Source organism: Cyclopterus lumpus, chromosome 12 (genome assembly GCF_009769545.1).
Source record: "Cyclopterus lumpus isolate fCycLum1 chromosome 12, fCycLum1.pri, whole genome shotgun sequence".
NCBI classification, from domain to species: Eukaryota; Metazoa; Chordata; class Actinopteri; order Perciformes; family Cyclopteridae; genus Cyclopterus; species Cyclopterus lumpus.
In genome coordinates, this window is record NC_046977.1 from 19,389,510 (window position 1) to 19,411,513 (window position 22,004).

The 22,004-nt window shown below is 43.2% G+C and overlaps 2 protein-coding genes across 3 annotated transcripts in view; one reads left to right on the top strand and one right to left on the bottom strand.

The window, feature by feature from the left end:
- Positions 1–3,455: 3,455 nt before the first annotated feature.
- LOC117740114 (E3 ubiquitin-protein ligase MARCH3-like) lies at positions 3,456–11,401 on the bottom strand. Of its 2 annotated transcripts, XM_034546298.1 has the most exons (6): positions 10,974–11,401; positions 10,161–10,231; positions 6,949–7,111; positions 5,842–6,046; positions 5,544–5,753; positions 3,456–5,431 (listed from the first exon to the last, which is right to left on the bottom strand). In XM_034546298.1, the coding sequence occupies exons 3-6, from the start codon at positions 7,092–7,094 to the stop codon at positions 5,297–5,299; spliced, it is 696 nt and encodes a 231-aa protein (XP_034402189.1). In that variant the 5' UTR covers positions 7,095–7,111; positions 10,161–10,231; positions 10,974–11,401; the 3' UTR covers positions 3,456–5,296. The 2 variants fall into 2 exon arrangements, with proteins under 2 accessions (XP_034402189.1, XP_034402188.1); XM_034546297.1 differs by lacking the exon at positions 10,161–10,231.
- Positions 11,402–14,815: 3,414 nt separating this feature from the next.
- slc27a6 (solute carrier family 27 member 6) overlaps positions 14,816–22,004 on the top strand; it is a 28,462-nt gene continuing 21,273 nt past the window's right edge. Inside the window, exon 1 of the mRNA XM_034546296.1 lies at positions 14,816–15,425. Within this exon, the coding sequence (XP_034402187.1) occupies positions 14,939–15,425 (487 nt within the window). The 5' untranslated portion in view covers positions 14,816–14,938. The remainder of the gene's footprint in view (positions 15,426–22,004) is intronic.

The following is a 22,004-nucleotide window of genomic DNA, read 5'->3' on the forward strand; positions in this document are numbered from 1 at the left end:
AGTCAAAACTATGATGACTTATTGAGATTTCTTTATAATAATTCTGACCATTCATATCTTTATTATTATTCAGCATAACTTCTGGTTGAAATGGGCTTCCATGAGTAAATGTTCACTTCTCTCCAACTATGAAAGGAACCCTGATGTCTCAGAGCAATAATGCAGTGTGTGATTCCTAATAATAATAACTGATATCCAGCATCCAGAGCCACTCGTCACACATATTCAAACAGTTTGAATGAGAACATATTTCCATATCACCAGCTGACCCAAAGCAGGTTCAAATACATAAGCGTTCCTCTTCGGTGATTTAACAAACAGATGAAAAACAAAAACAGCTTGCCATTTATAATCTGTGCATAAAAACCCACCTCATAACCTGTAGGACACATTATGAATACATTTCACAAATGTGTTGAACTCCAAGCTGCCAGCGTTAATATACAATTGAGGAGAAACCATTTAAATTATCATGTCTATATTTACAGCATGCTTAAAACTCGTGATATTCTATATTTTTAATTTTCTCAACAAATTCCAAGGAAAAAAAACAAATCAATGTTACCAACTAGTCTGACCTGAATCAGAGCCCAATGATATTATTATTATTATTATTATTATTATTAAAACACATCAAAGACCCTCACTGCTGTTCCTTCATCACTGGATCAGAAACATTTATGTCTTCAGGAGGAACATATTAGTTTGGTTTTGGTCTTTTCATTAGATTTGTTGACGATAACTCAAATATAGAATAACGCCAGCTTTATCCTTTAAAAATCATGACAATTTTCCTGTAAATTTGGCATTAAAAAACTGGAAAACGTTAAGAAGTTTTGTCACAAAGCAATATAAAACATTTTTTGTTTTTACGGTGTATTGGGGCCATTGTGAGTAAACAATATAAATAAATAAATAAATAGACCATTTTAATAAATTAAAAACCTGGGGAGAAAATCTGTATTTTTCTTATGAATATGCCCAATTCCCAGCAATATCTCTTCAAAATCCGAATGCTAAGATAATATGTCGATCCATCCATAAAATATAAAACCTTTCTCATTTGATTCCAAAAAAAGCAAAACATTTTAAGATTGTCTTTCTGATAAGTGAAATTATCCCCGAGTTTTCTCACACAAATTTCTACCTTTATAATCTCAGAGAATATCTTTTTTTTTCTGTGATTAGTTTTCTTGTTAATTGTGACTTTTTCTCTGAATTAAGCTCCGCCCCCACAACTCTTTTGTGTATTTTCTTTCTACCTAAAACATCCATAATCCATCGTTGTCCATTCATCAGAACCGCAGATATGAATTGTCTAACTTTTAGTCCACACCATACAGCAAAGTACCTATGATTATGTTTGTTAAATACCTCCTAGACTGGTGCTTTCATGGATCATTCATACAATAACTCAAATATAAACATGCTTTCAAAGCCATGTTTTCAAATTGCACAGCAAAAGAAAATTATAAAAAGTCACAAAGTTACGGAATGAGTAATATTTTAAAAAGTATTCCTCCGATTGTGTTCAGGAGACGGCAGAAAGTTGATCTGAAGTGTGATATTAAAAATGTCTCCTCGAGGAGGAGAGCGAGGAGCTGGGGAGTGAGCGGGAGTGTTCAACTAGAGAGGCAGGAAAGTTCACAGATACAAAAGTATAATGATGAGATCATATATTAAGATTATATGTGGACGTCAAAGGGATCTGGACATTGTAAACATGAAGATATTAAAAGGGAACACTCCAGTTCTCCAGCTCAGGATCTCAGTCAGTTGATCATCATGTGAAAAATGAAAAATGATATTTAAAAGATATGATGAATATCAGTGCTTTATTTAATGAGCTCGCTTCTATTCCAACAATATTCTATTCTCCTCCATAATAAAAAGTCTGTCCTGTGTGAGGAATCTGTTTGTTTTTTAATTATTAGGTGTCAGCAGTAAATAAATACAAATATATATTTTTGTACTTAAGTACAGTACTTGAGTATATATGTTTATACGTGTATTTTTATAAATGATTGTGCATATATATATATATATATATATATATATATATATATGCACAAACATGCGTGTATACTGTATGTGTATATTATATATTTATATATGTATATATATGTATATTCATGTATTTATACATACTGTATGTATGTAAGTATATGTATTTATATATATATATATATATATATATATAAAGATGTATGTATATATGTATTTATATATTTGTATATATGTATGTATATATATTTACCGTACTACATCTAAGAGGTAAATATTGTACTTTCTACTACATCTCAGAGGTAAATGTTGTACTTTATAGTACATCTCAGAGGTAAATGTTGTACTTTATAGTACATCTCAGAGGTAAATGTTGTACTTTATAGTACATCTCAGAGGTAAATGTTGTACTTTCTACTACATCTCAGAGCTAAATGTGGTATTAGTACTTTTACTGAAGTAAATGAACCAGTGAAGCTCTCTTCATGATGTAATATCTTCTCACAGTTTCTGTCATGCGCACTGCGCACTGCAAAGCTCGCCACGATGGAAGGAGCCACTGATCTCCGGTCGGGACCAAAGTGGAGCTGCGTCAAGTTAGAAAGAAGATCGATAGATACCGGAAGTAGATATATATTACCTTCAAAATAAAAGTGACTACTTGTTCCATGTTTGGAGAATAGTCACATGTTTTAGAATGTTTCATTATCTTCAAATCAACATGAGTCTGTACACTGGTGTAATGCTCCCTTAAACTGTTTTAATGTGTGGATTAACACTTTAATCGATATGCTTTTTATTCACAATGTATGTTCTGCATCATAATTCGAAAGTAAAAGAAATACACAACAGCACTGAATAAACTGTATGCTTCAACATCGAATAGATTAGGATCTTATAAGATGATTTACTTAGACTACTATTTATGCACACATTTTGTATCTGTAATGTCGTAAATCAAGAAGTTTGTGAACCACTTATCTTTAATAACGTGTTGTGTCTTAAACATTACTTTGTTTTATGAAACATCTTAATCTTAAAACTAACTATAGCTGTCAAATAAATCAAATGGAGTAAAAAGTCAAATATTTGCCTCTGAAATGTAGTGAATTAAAAGTATAACGCAGCATAAAATACAAATACTCATGTAAAGTAGAAGTACCTTAAAATGGTACACTGTACTACTAGACAAGTGAAACTTGTCTAGTAGTACAGTGTATTTGGATACCCGTCTACTTGTGTATTGCAATTCTTCAAATCAAATAGGACGCTTCATGTAAGACATGCAGGCCTCTCTTGGATCCTTTATTCAACTGGTGGTGTAAAACATCCTAAAGTATTTCATATCAATAAGATGACTATACATAAAGACATATTCGCTCTGTAGTATTTACTATGGACTGGAGGATCTATTCTAACCCTCATATAAGCAACACACTGGCCACACCAACTCAACTGTACATTGTATTTTATTTGATCACACAAAAGAAACAGACCAACAACAAAATGTTTCAAATTTAAAAAAGCCTTTGGTTTAAGTGTGTTGCAATCGATCCATCAGACAAGTCTAATGGACTGGATCGGACCGACTGTCCCTGTGTGTGCAGGAGTCTGTAGCAGGAGAGGACTTTAAGGCTGAGCTGGACCAGGACCCTGAGACTAGAGCCGCTGAGTTAACTTCCCATCATGCACCTCACCAATCTGGTGGCTGCTGAAATACAGATGTTTACAGCTGTTGTTCCAAGTGGGTCCAGTTCACCGGTCGCATGTTGTGACGCGGTCTTCATCATCGCTGCTGTTCCTGTTACGCTCAGTGTTTCTCCTTCTGTTGTTTGATTGGCCGAAATACTGCAGTCCATCCACCTTTTTATTAAGTGCTTCTTACCCGCGGCCAGTCACACATGTGACACCGGCTCTAGCAGGGCATCTCAGAGCGCTGTTATAAAGTGCAAAAAACAGAGGACGAGCAGAGCCCGTCCCCTAAAAGGAGCCCGTCCCACGATGAGAGCCCGTCCCCTAAAAGGAGCCCGTCCAACGATGAGAGCCCGTCCCCTAAAAGGAGCCCGTCCCACGATGAGAGCCCGTCCCCTAAAAGGAGCCCGTCCAACGATGAGAGCCCGTGCCCCAAAGAGAGCCCGTCCCCCAAAGAGAGCCCGTCCCATGATGAGAGCCCGTCCCCCAAAGGGAGCCCGTCCCACGATGAGAGCCCGTCCCCTAAAAGGAGCCCGTCCCACGATGAGAGCCCGTCCCCCAAAGAGAGCCCGTCCCACAATGAGAGCCCGTCCCCCAAAGAGAGCCCGTCCCCCAAAGAGAGCCCGTCCCACAATGAGAGCCCGTCCCACAATGAGAGCCCGTCCCCCAATGAGAGCCCGTCCCCCAAAGAGAGCCCGTGCCCCAAAGAGAGCCCGTCCCCTAAAGAGAGCCCGTCCCCTAAAGAGAGCCCGTCCCACGATGAGAGCCCGTCCCCTAAAGAGAGCCCGTCCCACGATGAGAGCCCGTCCCCTAAAGAGAGCCCGTCCCCTAAAGAGAGCCCGTCCCCTAAAGAGAGCCCGTCCCACGATGAGAGCCCATCCCCTAAAGAGAGCCCGTCCCACGATGAGAGCCCGTCCCCTAAAGAGAGCCCGTCCCCTAAAGAGAGCCCGTCCCCTAAAGAGAGCCCGTCCCACGATGAGAGCCCGTCCCCTAAAAGGAGCCCGTCCAACGATGAGAGCCCGTGCCCCAAAGAGAGCCCGTCCCCCAAAGAGAGCCCGTCCCATGATGAGAGCCCGTCCCCCAAAGGGAGCCCGTCCCACGATGAGAGCCCGTCCCCTAAAAGGAGCCCGTCCCACGATGAGAGCCCGTCCCCCAAAGAGAGCCCGTCCCCCAAAGAGAGCCCGTCCCCCAAAGAGAGCCCGTCCCCCAAAGAGAGCCCGTCCCACAATGAGAGCCCGTCCCACAATGAGAGCCCGTCCCCCAATGAGAGCCCGTCCCCCAAAGAGAGCCCGTGCCCCAAAGAGAGCCCGTCCCCTAAAGAGAGCCCGTCCCCTAAAGAGAGCCCGTCCCACGATGAGAGCCCGTCCCCTAAAGAGAGCCCGTCCCCTAAAGAGAGCCCGTCCCCTAAAGAGAGCCCGTCCCACGATGAGAGCCCGTCCCCTAAAGAGAGCCCGTCCCCTAAAGAGAGCCCGTCCCCTAAAGAGAGCCCGTCCCACGATGAGAGCCCGTCCCCTAAAGAGAGCCCGTCCCACGATGAGAGCCCGTCCCACGATGAGAGCCTGTCCCCTAAAGAGAGCCCGTCTCGGGGACGGCGCTGGGCTCAGACCACCACCGGCTGCTTCCCTCTCTGCGGCGCTGCGGGCGCGTTGCCATGTGACCGGGGCAAGAGGAGGACCACTCTCTGATTGGACCGTCTCCACCCATTGTACAGCCGACAGTGATACCTGAGAGACACCTGCGGAAGACGGAACGGATGTTGTAACTGTTGTAATCCTTTTTGTTAGTTTGTTTATTGACATAATATTAAAAGGTGATAAACGTTGCATCACACGCCTCAGCCTACTAACCAGCGTCCAGAAGAGGTAAATGGTAAAGAGGGCGACGGTCAGCGCGATGAGTCCCACGGCCTCCAGCCGGCTGGAGAAGTGAAGGTGATCGATGGCGCCGCGGAGGCAGAGCCAGCCGGAGATGGTGGCCAGAGGGGTGATGAGCAGGAAGCACGCCATGTCGCCGAACAGGGTGCGCTTTTCACGACGGTGACTTGGGTTCTGCAGCCACTACCAACCCCCCAACGACAAGACACGAAAGCACCGTCAGCTTCTGAATGACTCTGCTCATACTGCAGCTCCTGTGAGCGTCCCGTACCTCGAGCACCGGCCTGGACCTCCTCTGCACCGTGAACTGGTAGTGGCACAGCTCACAGAAGCTGGTCCGTGAGGCCGACAGCCAATGCTCCAGACAGCTGCGGTGAATGGGGGCCAAGGTCCCGGAGCACTCACAGGGCGACAGCAGCTCCTCCTGGGCCCCGCCGTCGTGACAGATACGACACATAGGGGTCTCCGGAGCGGCACTGAGGAGCAGAGGAACCAGGGGAGATACTTTGGTTTGACCGTGTGAAGATGTCATCTATCAAGCTATTCGCTAAGCAGTCTTCCTAAATGTCACAAAGAGTTTCCTTTTCACAAACATCTACTAAAGAACAGAGAGAGAAGCTAAAAGGAGAGGCGGGGCTTGTCCCTGTCACCATGGATACCATTAGGTTTCAATAATGAGCTTGTTATGTCCGTTATGTCCATGGTATTTGTCTTCTACCGGTTATCATGTAAACATATTCGTGGCATTCTTATGGAAACAAACATGACGTGCAATATCGAGGTCAGCTAAAATTATCGCGGTCGTGTCCATATTTCCTACAATAAGACGATAACTTTAAAAGGATTACGGTCATGTCCATATATCCTACAATAGGACGATAACTTTAAAAGGATTATGGTTATGTCCATATATCCTACAATAAGACGATAACTTAAAAAGGATTAAGGTTATGTCTATATATCCTACAATAGGACGATAACTTAAAAAGGATTAAGGTTATGTCTATATATCCTACAATAAGACGATAACTTTAAAAGGATTAAGGTCATGTCTATATATCCTACAATAAGACGATAACTTTAAAAGGATTAAGGTCATGTCCATATATCCTACAATAAGACGATAACTTTAAAAGGATTAAGGTTATGTCTATATATCCTACAATAAGACGATAACTTTAAAAGGATTAAGGTTATGTCTATATATATCCTACAATAGGACGATAACTTAAAAAGGATTAAGGTCATGATACCGTAATTAGCGTGACGGGCCTAAATGGGCCTTCTGGCTTCGGCTGGTGTTGGGTGCTTTCAGAAGTGTTACTCACAAAATGAGAAACAGAATTCACAACAAAATTAAAATACGTCCATAACCTACCACTGTTTGGCGTATGCGTCCGACCCCGGAGGCGTCAGCTGAGCCTCCATCTTGGTGCACGGCGGCGTGTAACACTGAGGCGGCTCCCCGCTGGGCGCGCTGCATTCCTCCATGGGGTTTCCAGGGAGAGGCGGCGCATCACACATGTGCTCAGAGTGCGGCACTGGATTGGTAAAACACACAGTGATCGGTCTTCATGGCGGCAGGTGGCATCTTGTTTGCTACGGCAACCACATTATCTGGCCTGACAATTGTTTCCGTTGCTGCACATTACTTATGATGCTAATTTAAAAAAATGCAGTAGTGGTTGTGTTTGTCATGCGTTACAAATGGACTACAACTGAACTTCACTATGATGACAATAAATGAGCTTTGAGTCGTAGAAGACAGTAGAACCCTGCACACAGACCAAAGGTCCTACTGGGCATCTAGAGACACACACACACACACACACACACACACACACACACACACACACACACACACACACACACACACACACACACACACACACACACACACACACACACACACACACACACACACACACACACACACACACACACACACACACACACACACACACACACACACACACACACACACACACACACACACACACACACACACACACACACACACACACACACACACACACACACACACACACACACACACACACACACACACACACACACACACACACACACACACACACACACACACACACACACACACACACACACACACGCCACACACACACGCGACACACACACACCTCGGCATTGGCCAGTGTATTATGCTTCTTTCCATGCCATGCTCTGATAACTTGGTTTGTAGACAAGGAACAGAGAAGCAGTCATATTGTGAGAATTTGGAACTAATATTTCACACAAAAAACATTTTTGATGACGCCATGTTTCTTAATTTTGGGGAATAACTTTTTTTTTTTGTTGTTTTTCATTCAACTACATCCGTTCAACTGCTCAATAGAGGTGGGAATCCCCAGAGGCCCAACAATACGATCTCATTTCAATCTAGTATTGCAATTTATTAGCTTTTTTTTCCCACTGCAAATCATGCAATCTGTTTTATCTTATAAGATACATTTTTCACACAGCTCATCTCACTTTTTTTTATGGCAGACTGACTAACACCTTCATAAATGTTGCATCATGCACCAGACACACTGAACTGTTTCTACTAGTCTGGACTCCAATCACACTGAGAAACCACAGCACCATCTAGTGGACTGAAAAAGCTATTGTTATTAAAAGGGTTCATTTGTGCAGGCGTGGCCTTGGTTGCCCTTCATGTAGTAGATGTAACTCTGAAGTTGGTACTTATATACACATGTTTTGGAAATGTGCAAAGATTCAAACATTCTGGAGAGAAGTAAAGGATGAAGTGGTTTCTTTGGTTATGACCTCCTCAATGTGTTCTGGAGCTAAAGGGAGCAAGGAGGAGCCGCAACGCTAAACTGATTGGAATACGATATATATATATATATATATATATCACAAAAGACTATTCTTAATTTTGGATTTCTATAGATACCCCTTCAACGGATGATTGGTAAAAGGGGATTTTGGAAGTTCTCCATGACAATGTCAAGGGATTTGTCAAGATATGGAAACCGCTTTTAGACATAGTGGACCCCTCCTCCGGGCTGGACTTAAAAACACTTGTACCGATGCTGACTTGACCTGATGATATAACCAAGATGTACTTATGTCAGACTGGTGATGTGCGAATGTGTTATTTGCTGTGTTTCTTGTCTGTTTTGTGTTGTTCTTTCCCCTTTTCTCTCTCCTTTCCCTCCTTAAAGTCCTGTCTTGTTCATTTGTCAAATCAAAATATCTATATAAAAAAAATGTTTTAAAAGTCTAATTTGTATCAGAAATATGAATAGGTTGTATAATAAAAGTGCAATACTTGGCATCCATGTATCGATACAATATTAACATGCATGCAAAATATTGCGATACTATCCCGTATCTATTTTCCCCCCCAACCCCTACTGCTCAATGCATCAGAGTGTAAAGAACTTGAATCCTGATATATAAATGAGGTACTATGAGATCAAGTAATAAGTAAACAAACATTGTGAATCTGTCCGCACGTCACACAAAACCAGCAGAGTTGTTCTTGAAGAATGACATTTTGGGAATATATATATATATGAGGCCAGCAGTGTGCTGAGGTGTCCACTGGATATGGTGGAGGTGGTGGGAGACAGGAGGCTGATGGCTAAGCTATCATCCCTGATGAACAACACCCTATGCAGGACACTAGCAGCTCTGTTCAGCTCCTTCATCACCGGCTGCTTCACCCCCAATGATGAAGGAGAGGAACCACAAGTCTTTCCTTCCGTCAGGCTGCACAACCAGCTGAGCTCCCAGTAGACCACACAACACTTTAAAACACTCAATCACTTCATTCAATCCAACCTGTGCAATATTAATACCAATACACTGTGGAAATAGCCATATTTATTCTGCCTGTGTGTACATATTATTGTATATATTATTCAGCTACCGTAGACTGTTCTATTATATTTGATCCTAGCATGTCTTGTGTGCACTTTAACCCTTTGCTGCTGTAATTCTGTAAATGTCCCCACTGCAGGACTAAAAAGGATTATATTATTTTATAAATATATACATACAAACAAACCAACAGTTTAAAACAGAAACTGACTTATTGAGAAGAAAAACTGAGAGTGAGCCCAAGCAGTTCAAAGCTGAAGCAGGAAGTAGGTGTTTAAGGTGTGACTGATGTTTGAACAGACCTGTTGGGTAAGGATTAAGCCAATCCTCATTTCTACTTCCAAATAAGTTTGTTTACAACTTATTTGATTGTCTGTTTAGGTTTCTTGCACCTTTTTTATGATTATTTTATTGTCCACTTCGGTATTGTATACTTTTCTACTGGCAAACAATTGCCTGTTTGGTAAACACATCTCCTGATGAAAACCGTGAGATAGTTGAAAGAAAGCTCTAGTAAGTGGAACTTAAATTATACTGTCAAACTACTTCCCACGGTCCAGAATGAGCCTTTAGGCTCTACATCCACATGTGTGGTGTTTGTATCCACCTGCTGTATCCAAGTGCAATAGTCATTTTCCTTTTAGCTCTGTTTTTGGTCTCTTCCACCAATTCCTGAGAAAAATAGCTTTCCCTCTTGCTGGTAACGAGTTGAACTCTAGTGACCTTTCAGGAGAATACTGCCTCAGGTACATGAATGGATCCGCCTTGATGGAGAGGAGGAGACTGTCCCGATTCTAGAGGGAGCAAAAGCATGCATTGCAACCTCAGTTTAACATTTAATATTTTCCATTTAAATTTGAATAATAAATGCCTAGTTTTAGCTGGTAGGCGCATGCCAAATTAAAAAGGCCATTCTCTGAAGATGACGTCTCTGCATTTAATAATTGATTAATTTATCACACATTTGTGTATTATTGTTTTTCAAGAAGTAACGTAATAAGTCAAAAGTAACTTTCCCAACACGTCACAACCGGGTCTCAATGAGCGACGCATTTCTTATTACAGGGTGCAGCTTTATAAATCTAACAATATGAAGGCTAATTCACAACATGGAGCAATAATGGCGACATTCGGTTTCATTCAATGTGTTCCAAGTTGTGTATTCCTTATTCCCTACACCCGAGGTCAGTACAGGAGATAACACCACACCAGACTGAGGTATTGTGAAGCTGTCCTCGTGAAGACCTCCATGTGCGGTTATGCAGACCGACACAACATGCACCGACCGTGACTACCGTTAATCAACAGGTTGTGGGAGGTTTGGGTCTCCAGCTAAGTCTGTCGCTTCTCTCGCGGAGCCTCGTCACGTTCCGGTTTGGATGCTTGACGCGCGCTCCCGCCGGAGGGCATGCGCAGTCTCCATATCAAAGCAGGTAGCCGCTCTGTTTTGGTGACAGCGGGCCTAACTGTTAGCTAACGAGCCACACCTTTCCTTTCTTTCTCCTTTCTTTTCTTTTTTACCTCCCACACACTTACCTTCGGTCGACGTCCTGAGTTCACGCGACCTCCCGGCCGTATGCGGACCAGTTACACGAACTGGTTCCCCTCCTCGCTTTGTACCGTTATGAAGTCGCTCTGAACTTCCGCTTTGAGCTAAAAAGGTGTTGTTCGACCGACCGCCCGCTCTCACTGTGCCCTTATTTCGCCCTTATAGGCAGACTTTCTCTTTAGGCGCCGTGCAACTTTCCCCTGGATGTCTTCTTATGAGAGCGCTCAGTAGCTAGTTCATTTCTGAGCTCGTTTTAAGCATTGTAATGGTGGAGGAGGTGGGGACACGCCACACACTGTATATAGAGACGAGCGGGGTCTGAAGGGACGTCTTGCCTGTGAGACGCATTGCAGGGCGAGTCACATACGCTCAGTCGTCTCCTGTTAAAGCTCATCATGTCGTCCTCCCTCCTCTAATTAACCGGGGTCAGGGCAGTCTGTGGGACAACCCTCTGTTTTGTGTGTGTCACGTGGTTCGTGTAGATCCCACAAGTTGAGTGGGTTCCAGCGGGACCGACAGCATCGAATATATGTGCAGCAATTTTTGGTAACAAATTTGACTTTATTATATTGTTATAAATAAATAAATATATACACGGTCGGTCAAAATGTAGGGGTCACCAGCCACAAAAGCTTGATCCACTACAGCCTTGTACAACCTCTCTATTTGTCATTTATTTATTGTAGAAAGTCCTCTTCAAAAATATATGGTATTTTGTATGAAATTTGTGTTTTGTACATAGAGAACAAAATGCTGAACAACGGATAGACCAGACTGACAATTGGCAGAAAGAGAAAAAGATCCCTCTGAGCAACAGTTAAAAATGGCCATTTCTGCCACTGTGTGAAAAAAATTAGGATCCTGTAAGTCATAATAATACACATTCCATACACATGAACAATACATGAATATGAGCTTGACTTTCTCTCCACCCACCGAAAGACTCACGCTGGGACTTACTGCTTCAGGAGCACTCATTCATTCACGAATTCAATGGAAGTGTAATTATGGTTGTAATGATTCAGTTTAACAGAACTGAGCACAACATCTTGAACACTTTTACGTTCATGGCAACTGTTCATTTTTACAAAGCATTAATATTCCCAGTGGAAAACTTTACCGCCACAGAAATTTGAAACATGTGTCCATCTAAATGTTGACATACAGGATGGATAGAGGACCACACTTGTCTTCTACAGACGGAATTAATTTGTTTTGCTTAGGTCATTATGAAACATACGGATAAGATAAGATTTATTGATCGCAATGGGGAAACTTAGATGTTACAGCAGCACAGAGTGCTGTGAGAGGTGACACAACAAATAACATCATTCAAATGAAAGGACTTAGAAATGTGTGTGTGTGTGGGGGGGGTCTTCCAATCTAACCACAACCAAAATACTACACAACTGTAGTCTGACCGTTAGAGCTTGTCCTCGGGTCACGGCCGACCAGTCCTCCTCGTATGTGCCCAGAGGCCTCTGTGCACATCAGGTATGTAATCCACACTTGGACTGCTGCCAAGTTCAGACCTTATCAGCAAAAAATGTCAAATGTGCTTCAATAAAACAATTGCTCATATCTTCTTTTGTCATAGCGGAAGACAACTGACGCAACATCTGGGACACCCACACAAGTGGGGCTTCATGAAGAACCCTCGCGGTACAAGGGTCACAGCCGTACGCCATTAGCGACATCTGCTAAGGTTAGCACAATGTTCTGGTTAATCCAAAAATCCATGATGGTGAAATATAAAGAAATATATGAATGCATGGCAAAATGTACATATTATATAGTTTAGAGACCCTCTCAAAATTCCCCAAATCGTGTTTTCGTGGGGGGTGAGCTTCCCCTGGCTCTCCTGTAGTTCTCTCCCTGCATTACTTCTATATTACTTCACAACCTGTCTCCATCAGATTAATGTTATCGCTACTGCAGCCTACCAGTTCACTACATGTTATCATTTACTTGATGTATTTCAGTTCTATATTTGAACTACTGCACTATTTCTTTATTTAGTTTATTATTATTATTACGATTCTCATTTTAGCACTGTTGGAGGGAGTGAACAAAGATGTTTTTTTGCCAATGGCTGCTTCACTGTAATTCTTGTGCATATTACAAATAACTTTAAGTCTTCAGTATTCGTACTGTCGTCTACAGAGAAGGAAAAGTGAACAAGCCAGTGGACCAGTCCTCCTCGTATGGCTGCTTTCCTGTGTTTCAGAGGGACAGACCATGACTCAGTTCAGCCGGTAGCTGTTCTAGTTCCAGTACGTGTTCACAGATGTGAACTAAATATGAACATTATAAAGAGCATTTGAGACAATGACCGCGAAAGTGTAAAAGGTGAAGGTTACGGATTGTTCTGAAACCAGATCAACTTTTTCTTTTCTTTCTTTACATTTATTGAGGTGACTGAATGACTTGGTGTACTGGATACATTCCATTGCAATGCTCTCCCAGTGGAACATGTGTGTAATGTAATGTAGGAAACCTTCTCTCGTCTTCGTCGACGAGGCCCTTTGGTAAATACCAGAGGAGAGTCTTTGTGATGTTTGGAATGTTATTGTTGACATAGAATCAAGAAAGACTGCTCAATAGAAAAGAGTTGTGGAAAATGTATTCTGAACCATAGTTCCTTTGACTGACAGTTCTGGTTTGTGACTGTGTGAGTGAACCTCTGCACACTAAATTGAATGTATTGTAAAAACGTGTTTGTTTTTTACCCTGCTGGTGGCACGAGCTCACTCTGATGACCACGCCGTCAGTCTCTGGACAAAAGGTCAAAAGCCTCCCTTTATACAACAAAGTAAGGGTGTTTATGTTGGGGTGGTTGTAATGTAATAATATTAACAATATTAATAAAATGAAAAGGATTGGCTTAATATTTTAGATCATATATTACATGATAAACATTTTGGGGGGAAGAAACTTGTACTTGTATGTGTGTTTTCCCCACTTGTTTCCAAGACAAATACTGCCTTCATTACAAATATGGTAAACCGTTCAGCAATATGTGCTTTGGAAGTGCTTTTGGCAGTTCGAGCTGAAAGCAGCCTTTTTGTGTTATGGCATCAGAACAAAGGCCCTTTTTTCTGTTGATACTTTTGCTCAAGAAGAACTGAAGTTCCAGCTTCTTCTCGGAGACAGTAACAGACACGCGGTGTACTTCCTCTGGTCGAAGTGGCACACAGGCCGCGGTCCTTCCAGGGAACCGCCACAACGAGCCCCTCTGTTATCGGACTGGTAAACAAGGGGGCGGGGCTCCTCCGCGCGCGCACACCCACTCGATTCAATTTGCAGCTTCCACATGATTTCACTTCCACGAGTTGCCTCAGTCACACAGGAAGTGTGGCGAGTTTGCCCTTCAAAATAAAATTAAAAAACCTCACGTTACACAGCTTCTCAAAACAAAGTAATATTGATCATCAATCAGCTGCTCCTCCCGTTAGTCCTGCAGCACCGGCCCACATTGGCCCACATTGACTAGTCTGCATCCGTTATAGCTTTCCAGCATTGTTTCTCTCTCTGCCTGAAGCCTTTGCCTGTTAAGTTTGTATTCACAGACTGATCTCCTGTCTTTGAACCGTGCCTGTTTTTTTTAATAAAAGCCACAAACTCTAAACCGTTTTGTGGCGCCACCTTTACACTGATACTCCATTCATGATTATAATGTTCTGCTTATAATTCAGTCTGTTGTTGTTATCATTTTATTTCTTATTTGTAATTATCTCCACTCCCTTAAAATGATCTTCTTTTACTTTGAAGACAGTATTCGTCATGTTCCGGACGCACATTATGTGACGTTTGTGGGCGGGCCGCTCGCTTACGCCATGCAGCCCGTGTTTATCACCTGGACTGGAGTAGCAGAGTATTAAGTGAGCGGCGCGCGTCCCGGGTTGTCTTCACCGTGCCCCCCACGACCCTTCACTGTGTGACAGCCGCAGACATGACGCTGTCTCTGGGATGGCTCTCGGGTCTGTTCGCCGGTCTGTTCTCCGCTCACGTCCTGCAGACGCTCTGCTTCCCGTACTTTTGGAGGGACATATTTTTCCTGCTGAAGGTGGTCCGGTACGGCGCGAGGCTGGAGCTGTCCAAGCTGACATCCAGCGTGCGCACGGTGCTGGACCGGTTCGTCCAGCAGGCGCGGCGCATCCCGGACAAGCCGTTCGTCATCTACGACGGACGCGTCCACACGTACCGGGACGTGGAGCTGCGCAGCAACAGGCTCGCCAACGTGTTCCTGGAGGCAGTGAAGTTGAGGAAAGGAGAATGCGTCGCCTTGCTCATGAATAACGAGCCCGACTTCCTGTGCGCCTGGTTCGGGTTGGCGAAGGTCGGCTGCTCGGTGGCGTTCCTCAACACCAACATCAAGTCCAAGGCTCTGCTGCACTGCTTCCACTGCTGTGGAGCCAGAACTCTGATTGTTGGTTCAGGTAAAGCACTCCATCACTTGTCATCACTGCGGGCTTCACTGTGGGTCATCGGCATCTCCTGTAAGCTCCATCAGACCACATCGTAACTTAGAAGTGTTACATTAAACTGGTTATTCATAATTATATCTCTCAAAGGCAACTTGTCAGATAATCGTATTGGAGTCAAAAGTACATTTCCATCTGAAATGTAGTGGAGTGAAAGCATTAAGTAGCATAAAATGAAAAATATTCCAGTAACTACCTTACAATTGCACTTGGATGACCTTTGTTACTTTCATCCACTGGTTTATAGCCAACACTGGGACAGCAATGTCTGCATTAGTCCTGGTCTCAGTCCTGTGAACACAAAATGTAATTCCAATCCGAATTCCAGGATGTAAATTCTCAATTATTATACACAAAGCAAAATATGGCAATCCGATGATAAATATAGCAGCCAACAACTATTTGCTGTGTAAAAGTTGAGTAATGTAATGAGCAGAGAATGAAGTGTGTGTGTGTGTTGTAATCCAAGCTTCTACTGTCTTTGTTGACAAGGCCACATGCCTTTGTTACATTTCTTGAATTCAATTACATTTATTTGTATAGCCAAATATCAGAAGTATTACATTTGCCTCAGAGGGCTTTACAAGCCGTACAGCATAGGACATCGGCTGTGACCGAGAGGTAGAGCTCGTCTGTGTTTAATCCCCGGCTCCATAGTCCATGTCAAAGTATCCTTGGGCAAGACACTTAACCTTTAATTGCTCGCAAAGACTGTGACTTCGGTGTCAAAATTGTGTGGGGTTTACTGATCTTTACTGAATCCTGTTTCTAGTTAATCACCACGCGGCAGCATGTGACAGGATGACAGCCGATTGCTCAACCAAACAAGCATGATATTGGCCAGGGACACTGTCCTCGCCCTAATCTGTTGAAACAGGAGAAGGATTCATGGTACAGCTCGAACAGTCCGACCCTGAGAGGATATGTAGGCCATACTTAAGCACTGTTCCATAGGAAGTGGCAGACTTTCTATTGAAGTCATTCTTTTCTTTATGACCCTTGTCAATCCCTCTTATAAAGTGTATCAGGGAATTGTCCCAACAGTTTTTAAGCTCACAAGATTTAGGTGGTCTTTGCGAAGTGAAAGTTATGTATTTGGGCAGAAAAAAGACAACATGCTTGTGTGTATGTTTGTAGAGTTGGGGAAGTACAAAAAAAAAAAAAAAGAGTATGTTTCTGCTTATGGTTCAGAATTATTAAGGAAAATCAGATTTTAGATGGTGAAGATGCGTTATTGAGTAAATTCACATTACAGTACGCCCATCCAGCAGTACGCCCCTACAGTACTACAGTACGCCCCTCAAGTACGCCCCCTCAAGTACACCCATCAAGTTCGCCCCTACAGTACGCCCATCCAGTACGCCCATCCAGTACGCCCATCCAGTACGCCCATCCAGTACGCCCATCAAGTACTCCCATCAAGTACGCCCATCAAGTTCGCCCATCCAGTACTCCCCTACAGTACGCCCATACTCAGTACAGTGAGTTTCCCCGTCATCTTGTGAGCCCTTTTTATTGACATTTATGGAAGGAACTATGTAGTCATCTGGTCAGATACGGACAAAAGTTTACCCACACTACTCCGCTCCTCCGCGACCTTCACTGGTTACCGGTGGCCGCCCGCATCCGCTTCAAAACATTGGTACTTACGTACCGTGCTGCGAACAGATCGGGTCCGGTCTACATCCAGGACATGGTCTAACCTCACATCCAGGACATGCTCTAACCTCACATCCAGGACATGGTCTAACCGTACACCCCAGCTCGTTCACTTCGCTCGGCTTCTGCCAATCGGCTTGTAGCTCCTTCACTTCGAGCTAAACACTCAACAAAATCACGACTGTTTGCTGTGCTGGCTCCTCATTGGTGGAACGAGCTCCCCATTGACATCAGGACAGCAGAAAGTCTCTACATCTTCCGTCGCAAACTAAAAACATCTTTTTCGACTATACCTTGAATAGGGAAGGTAGTGCCGTAGTAGCACTTTGGTAGCACTTAAATGGCTCTTACTGATAGCACTTGTAGTTTAACACTTTAGTAGCACTTAAATGGCTCTTACTGATAGCACTTGTAGTTTAACACTTTAGTAGCACTTAAATGGCTCTTACTGATAGCACTTTGTAGTTCAACTTTATTGAAGAAATTGTACTTGCTTGATTCTTGTTGTTTTTTTAATGCACTTATTCTAAGTCGCTGTGGATAAAAGCGTCAGCTAAATGACATGTAATGTAAAAAAGGCCTACATAGCCGTGTATAATCAACGCTATGATGGCACCATGTAGTTCATTAATATCTTGCTGTAGGCTAATACTAATATTAATGCGATTTGTAAAGCTGGGCAGGAACAAGCTGCTAAAAAGCCATACAGATGTTTTATTTATTACTATTATAGATAAATATACCAGTATCGTATTTGTGGTATCGTATCGTAAGTATCGGGTATCGTGATATTTATGGCAGGTATCGTATCGAAGTTACAATTTTGGTATTGTGACAACCCTATCCAGTACGCCCATCCAGTATGCCCCTACACTACGCCTCTACAGTGCAGCTGTTCTTATTGAATCAACACCTCCCAACTTCAGTTTCATGAGTGAAACAAGAGCACATAAGAAAGGAGGTGGAGTATTTTATTTAATGATTCTCTTCAATACAAGCAATGTCTTTTGGTCATTTTACTTCCTTTTGAATATGGCTCCACTCAAGTTTTATTCCTCAACATTTACAGACCACCTAAATACTGTGCAACCTTCTTTGATGAGTTTACTGAACTGCTGTCTATAATCTGTATTGATTTTGATTGTGTTGTCTATAGAACTATGTGGTGTAATTGATAACTATGATCTGACTCGGCATTTCCAAGGTCGCTGTGACTTATTGCACTCTCTGATCATTTCTGTGTTTCCTTTGAGTGCAATCTCCCTGCACACAAATGTCCAAACTGAGGTTATGACAAAACGTTACATCACTGAAAACACCAGTGAACTATTAATTCAGAAGTTCTCCTCCATACTCCACTCTCTTGCATCTCAGTCAATGAGCTTGTGGATGGTTTCAATTCTAAAGTAAAAAACGTTATTGATGCCATTGCACCCACTAAAGTGAAGGTTGTAAGAAGAAAAGATCCCCTTGGAGAAATGCCAAGCTGGTCAGAATAGAGAAAAGAGAGTGTTGGAAAGCTAATCTCCAGGTTCACTGTGGTATCTACAAAGAGAGACTTCGCAATTATAATTTTGAACTCAGAAATGCAAGTCAGTCCTTCTTCTCTGACATCATAACCAATAACAATACACTTGCCTTATTTGCTACCGTTAACAGGCTAACAAACCCTCCGGTGTCAGTAACTGCTAAGCTCCAAACCACCTGGGCATGCAATCAATTTGCCTCTGTAATGAGTTTCCCTGTTATCCTGTGAGTCTTGGACTTAACCGAGGCAGCAACACGACTTGATGTAGTTCCCAAAACCTTTTATTGGCATACAATCTTAATACGACAGCTGAATGACAGCTTCTCGCTTCTCTCTCCCCCTGCTTCCCCGTCCCTACTGCTCCTTATAGGGGAGAGACACAGACAGATTAACCCCAGCTGAGGCTGATTAACCCTCAGCCCCAGCTGAGACTGATTAGACATCATTCCGGCACCGTTCCCTGAACCACCCCCCCCCCGCTCCACCCACTCTGCAGCTGAGCCTAACCACACCCCACTGCCACAGCCTCTTTTTCAGAATTCAGAAGTTGGTGCCTCCACACCAACCACAGGCTATGTGTTGTCCCCATCTTTAAATAACATCCATTCAAATATCATGACACAATTTCATTCAATCAACCAAAGAAGCCTAGAAGACATCGTACAACATCTGAAAACTTCCTCCTGCTGCTTGGATAATCTACCAACACACTTCTTCAAAAATATACTTCACACTGCATGACCACTGATCTTTTACAAATTGTAAACATGTCCCTTCTCTTAGGTGTTTTCCCACAAGCCCTAAAAACTGCAGTTATTAAACCACTCTTAAGAAAGGTTAGTTTAGACCCCGAAATAATTACAAATTATAGGCCAATATCAAACCTCCCATTTTTAAGTAAAATAATGGAAAAAGTTTTGAACAACTTCGTGGCCGAGAATAACTGTTTTTGATGTCTTCCAGTCTGGCTTTCGTCAGCACCACAGTACTGAAACTGCTCTTGTTAAGGTTTTCAACGACATCCACTTAAACACAGACAGTTGCAGAACTTCAATCTTGGTATTATTGCAGTGCTGCATTCGACACGGTCTATCATGACGTACTACTAGACAGACTAAAAGTCTGGGTAGAACTCTCTGGCACAGAACTTAACTGGTGAAGCTCAGGAATGCAAGGACTCCTACAGGAGGAAGTCGGAGGCCAAACTCCAGCAGAGCAATGTAAGGGAGGTGTGGACCGAGATGAAGCTAATAACGGTCTTCAAGGTAGGGAGACAACCAGGGTTCTGAAGACTGAAGCAGTCGGATGTCCTGCAGCACCTCTACAACCTGAGCTTGAGAGGAGTCCCGGTGCTGTGGAAGACGTCGTGCCTGGTCCCTGTTCCAAAGATGTCAACTTCCTCTGACCTCAAGGACTTCCTACCAGTTGCCCTCACATCCCACGTGGTGAAGGTGCTGGAGAGGCTGGTCTTGGCTCACCTTCGACCGCAGGTGAAATCATAACTGACCCTCTGCAATTTGCTTACCAGCCTTGTGTGGGAGTGGACGACGCCATCATCTACCTGCTGTAATGAGCTTAATCCACCTGGATGGAACCGGTGGCTCTGTGAGAATCACTTTCTTTAACTTCTCCAGTGCATTAAACACCATCCAACTACTGCTGCTGAGTGAGAAGCTGCGGGTGGTGGGGGGACTACCTCACAGGCAGACCACAGTATGTCCGACTGGGCCGTGTGCTGTCTGGGACGGTGGTCAGTGATGTTGGAGCCCCACAGGGAACTGTTCTGTCTCCCTTCCTGTTCACCCTGTACACCATTGACTTCCAGTACAACTCAGGGTCATACGTTCTCTGATGACTTTGTAGTGGTCGGGTATATTAGGGATGGACGGGAGGAGGAGTAAAGGGCAGTAGTGGATGACTTTGTGGCGTAGACCGGTAGAAATAACTTGGTTCTGAATGTGGCCAAGACCAGAGAGATGGTTGTGGACTTCAGGAGGAAGACGACGGCTACACAAACGCTGAGAGTTCTGGGAGAGGAAGTCGACATGGTGGAGAGGATGTGGACATGGTGGTGAGGATGTGGACATGGTGGAGGAGGATGTGGATATGGTGGAGAGACTGTGGACATGGTGGAGAGACTGTGGACATGGTGGAGGAGGATGTGGATATGGTGGAGGAAGATGTGGACATGGTGGAGAGACTGTGGACATGGTGGAGGAGTACAAGTTCCTGGGTTTCTCCATCGACAACAGACTGAACTGGAAGGCCAACATCAATGCTGTGTACAAGAAGGGGATGAGGCAACTGTTTTTCTAGAGGAAACTTGGATCCTTCGATGTGTGGAGCAAGATGTTGGGGATGTTCTACTAGTCTACTGGACCAGTGCTCTATACTTCTCCGTAGCCTGCTGGGGGAGCACCAACCGACTCACTAAACTGGTGAGGAAGGCCGACTCCAGCACAGGTGGTGGAGAGGACACTGAAGAAATTATTGTCCATATTGGATAACCCAGATTACCCTCTCCAACAACTACTGCAGGGACAGCGGAGCACGTTCTCCAACAGACTGCTTCAGCTCCTTAAATTAAATCAACATCAATAACTCTTTCACTTCATATACTTTATACACCCTTTTTTCATATTTCTTTTTTATTTAATTTTCTTAAATGTAATATGTCCTACTCTGCTATTTCATTGTATTGTAAATATTGTGACCTTGTTTGCTGCTGCTACAAACAAATTCCCCCCTGGGGATGAATAAAGTATCTACCTACCTACCTACCTACAATGATTTGCTCATCCTCTTGAACCCTTTTCCTTTTCTGTGCAATGTAACAATTCTCTCTCCCAAGTCTCCTGACAATTCTCTCCCATGTGGTGCCATTGTTGTCAGCATTGAGTCTGAGAGTGATTCAGTGAGTTAAGTGCCACTTTAATTCTCAACCGTGAACACCTGTTTGAGTGGGCAGGTTCCAAAGACTTATCTGGTGATCAATTTCCCTTAACATTAACACCATTTTTGTTATTGGCCAAACGGTATATTTCATTGCTGTAGCATCACCACTGGGCTATATCAGGCTTTTCTTAGTCTCTGTGGCGAGGAAAAACTAATCGTTATCACTAATCTTGTTTTTGTCTGTCCGGTACATATTCTGTCAGGGCAAACACAGCGGAAGAATTGTAACAAAATCAGCAGGGCTCCAAAAAAGAGGGTCTGCACTCTTTTCTATCAAAAGAGACATTTATGAGTCTCATAAAACAATGTTATTTTATTGTCAAGAGAAATGCAGATTGTAAATGCCAATGTTGCTTCATACGAATAACAAAAACAAGTATATATGGAGGGTG

Excerpts from the sequence above, each read along its gene's own strand:
- LOC117740114 (XM_034546297.1), bottom strand. The coding sequence starts at position 7,094 with ATGTGTGATGCGCCGCCTCTCCCTGGAAACCCCATGGAGGAATGCAGC. Across the intron at positions 6,047-6,948 it reads GACGCATACGCCAAACAGTG|TGCCGCTCCGGAGACCCCTA; the intron begins GTAGGTTATGGA and ends TCTGCTCCTCAG. Across the intron at positions 5,432-5,543 it reads TTTACCTCTTCTGGACGCTG|GTGTCTCTCAGGTATCACTG; the intron begins GTTAGTAGGCTG and ends CGTCTTCCGCAG.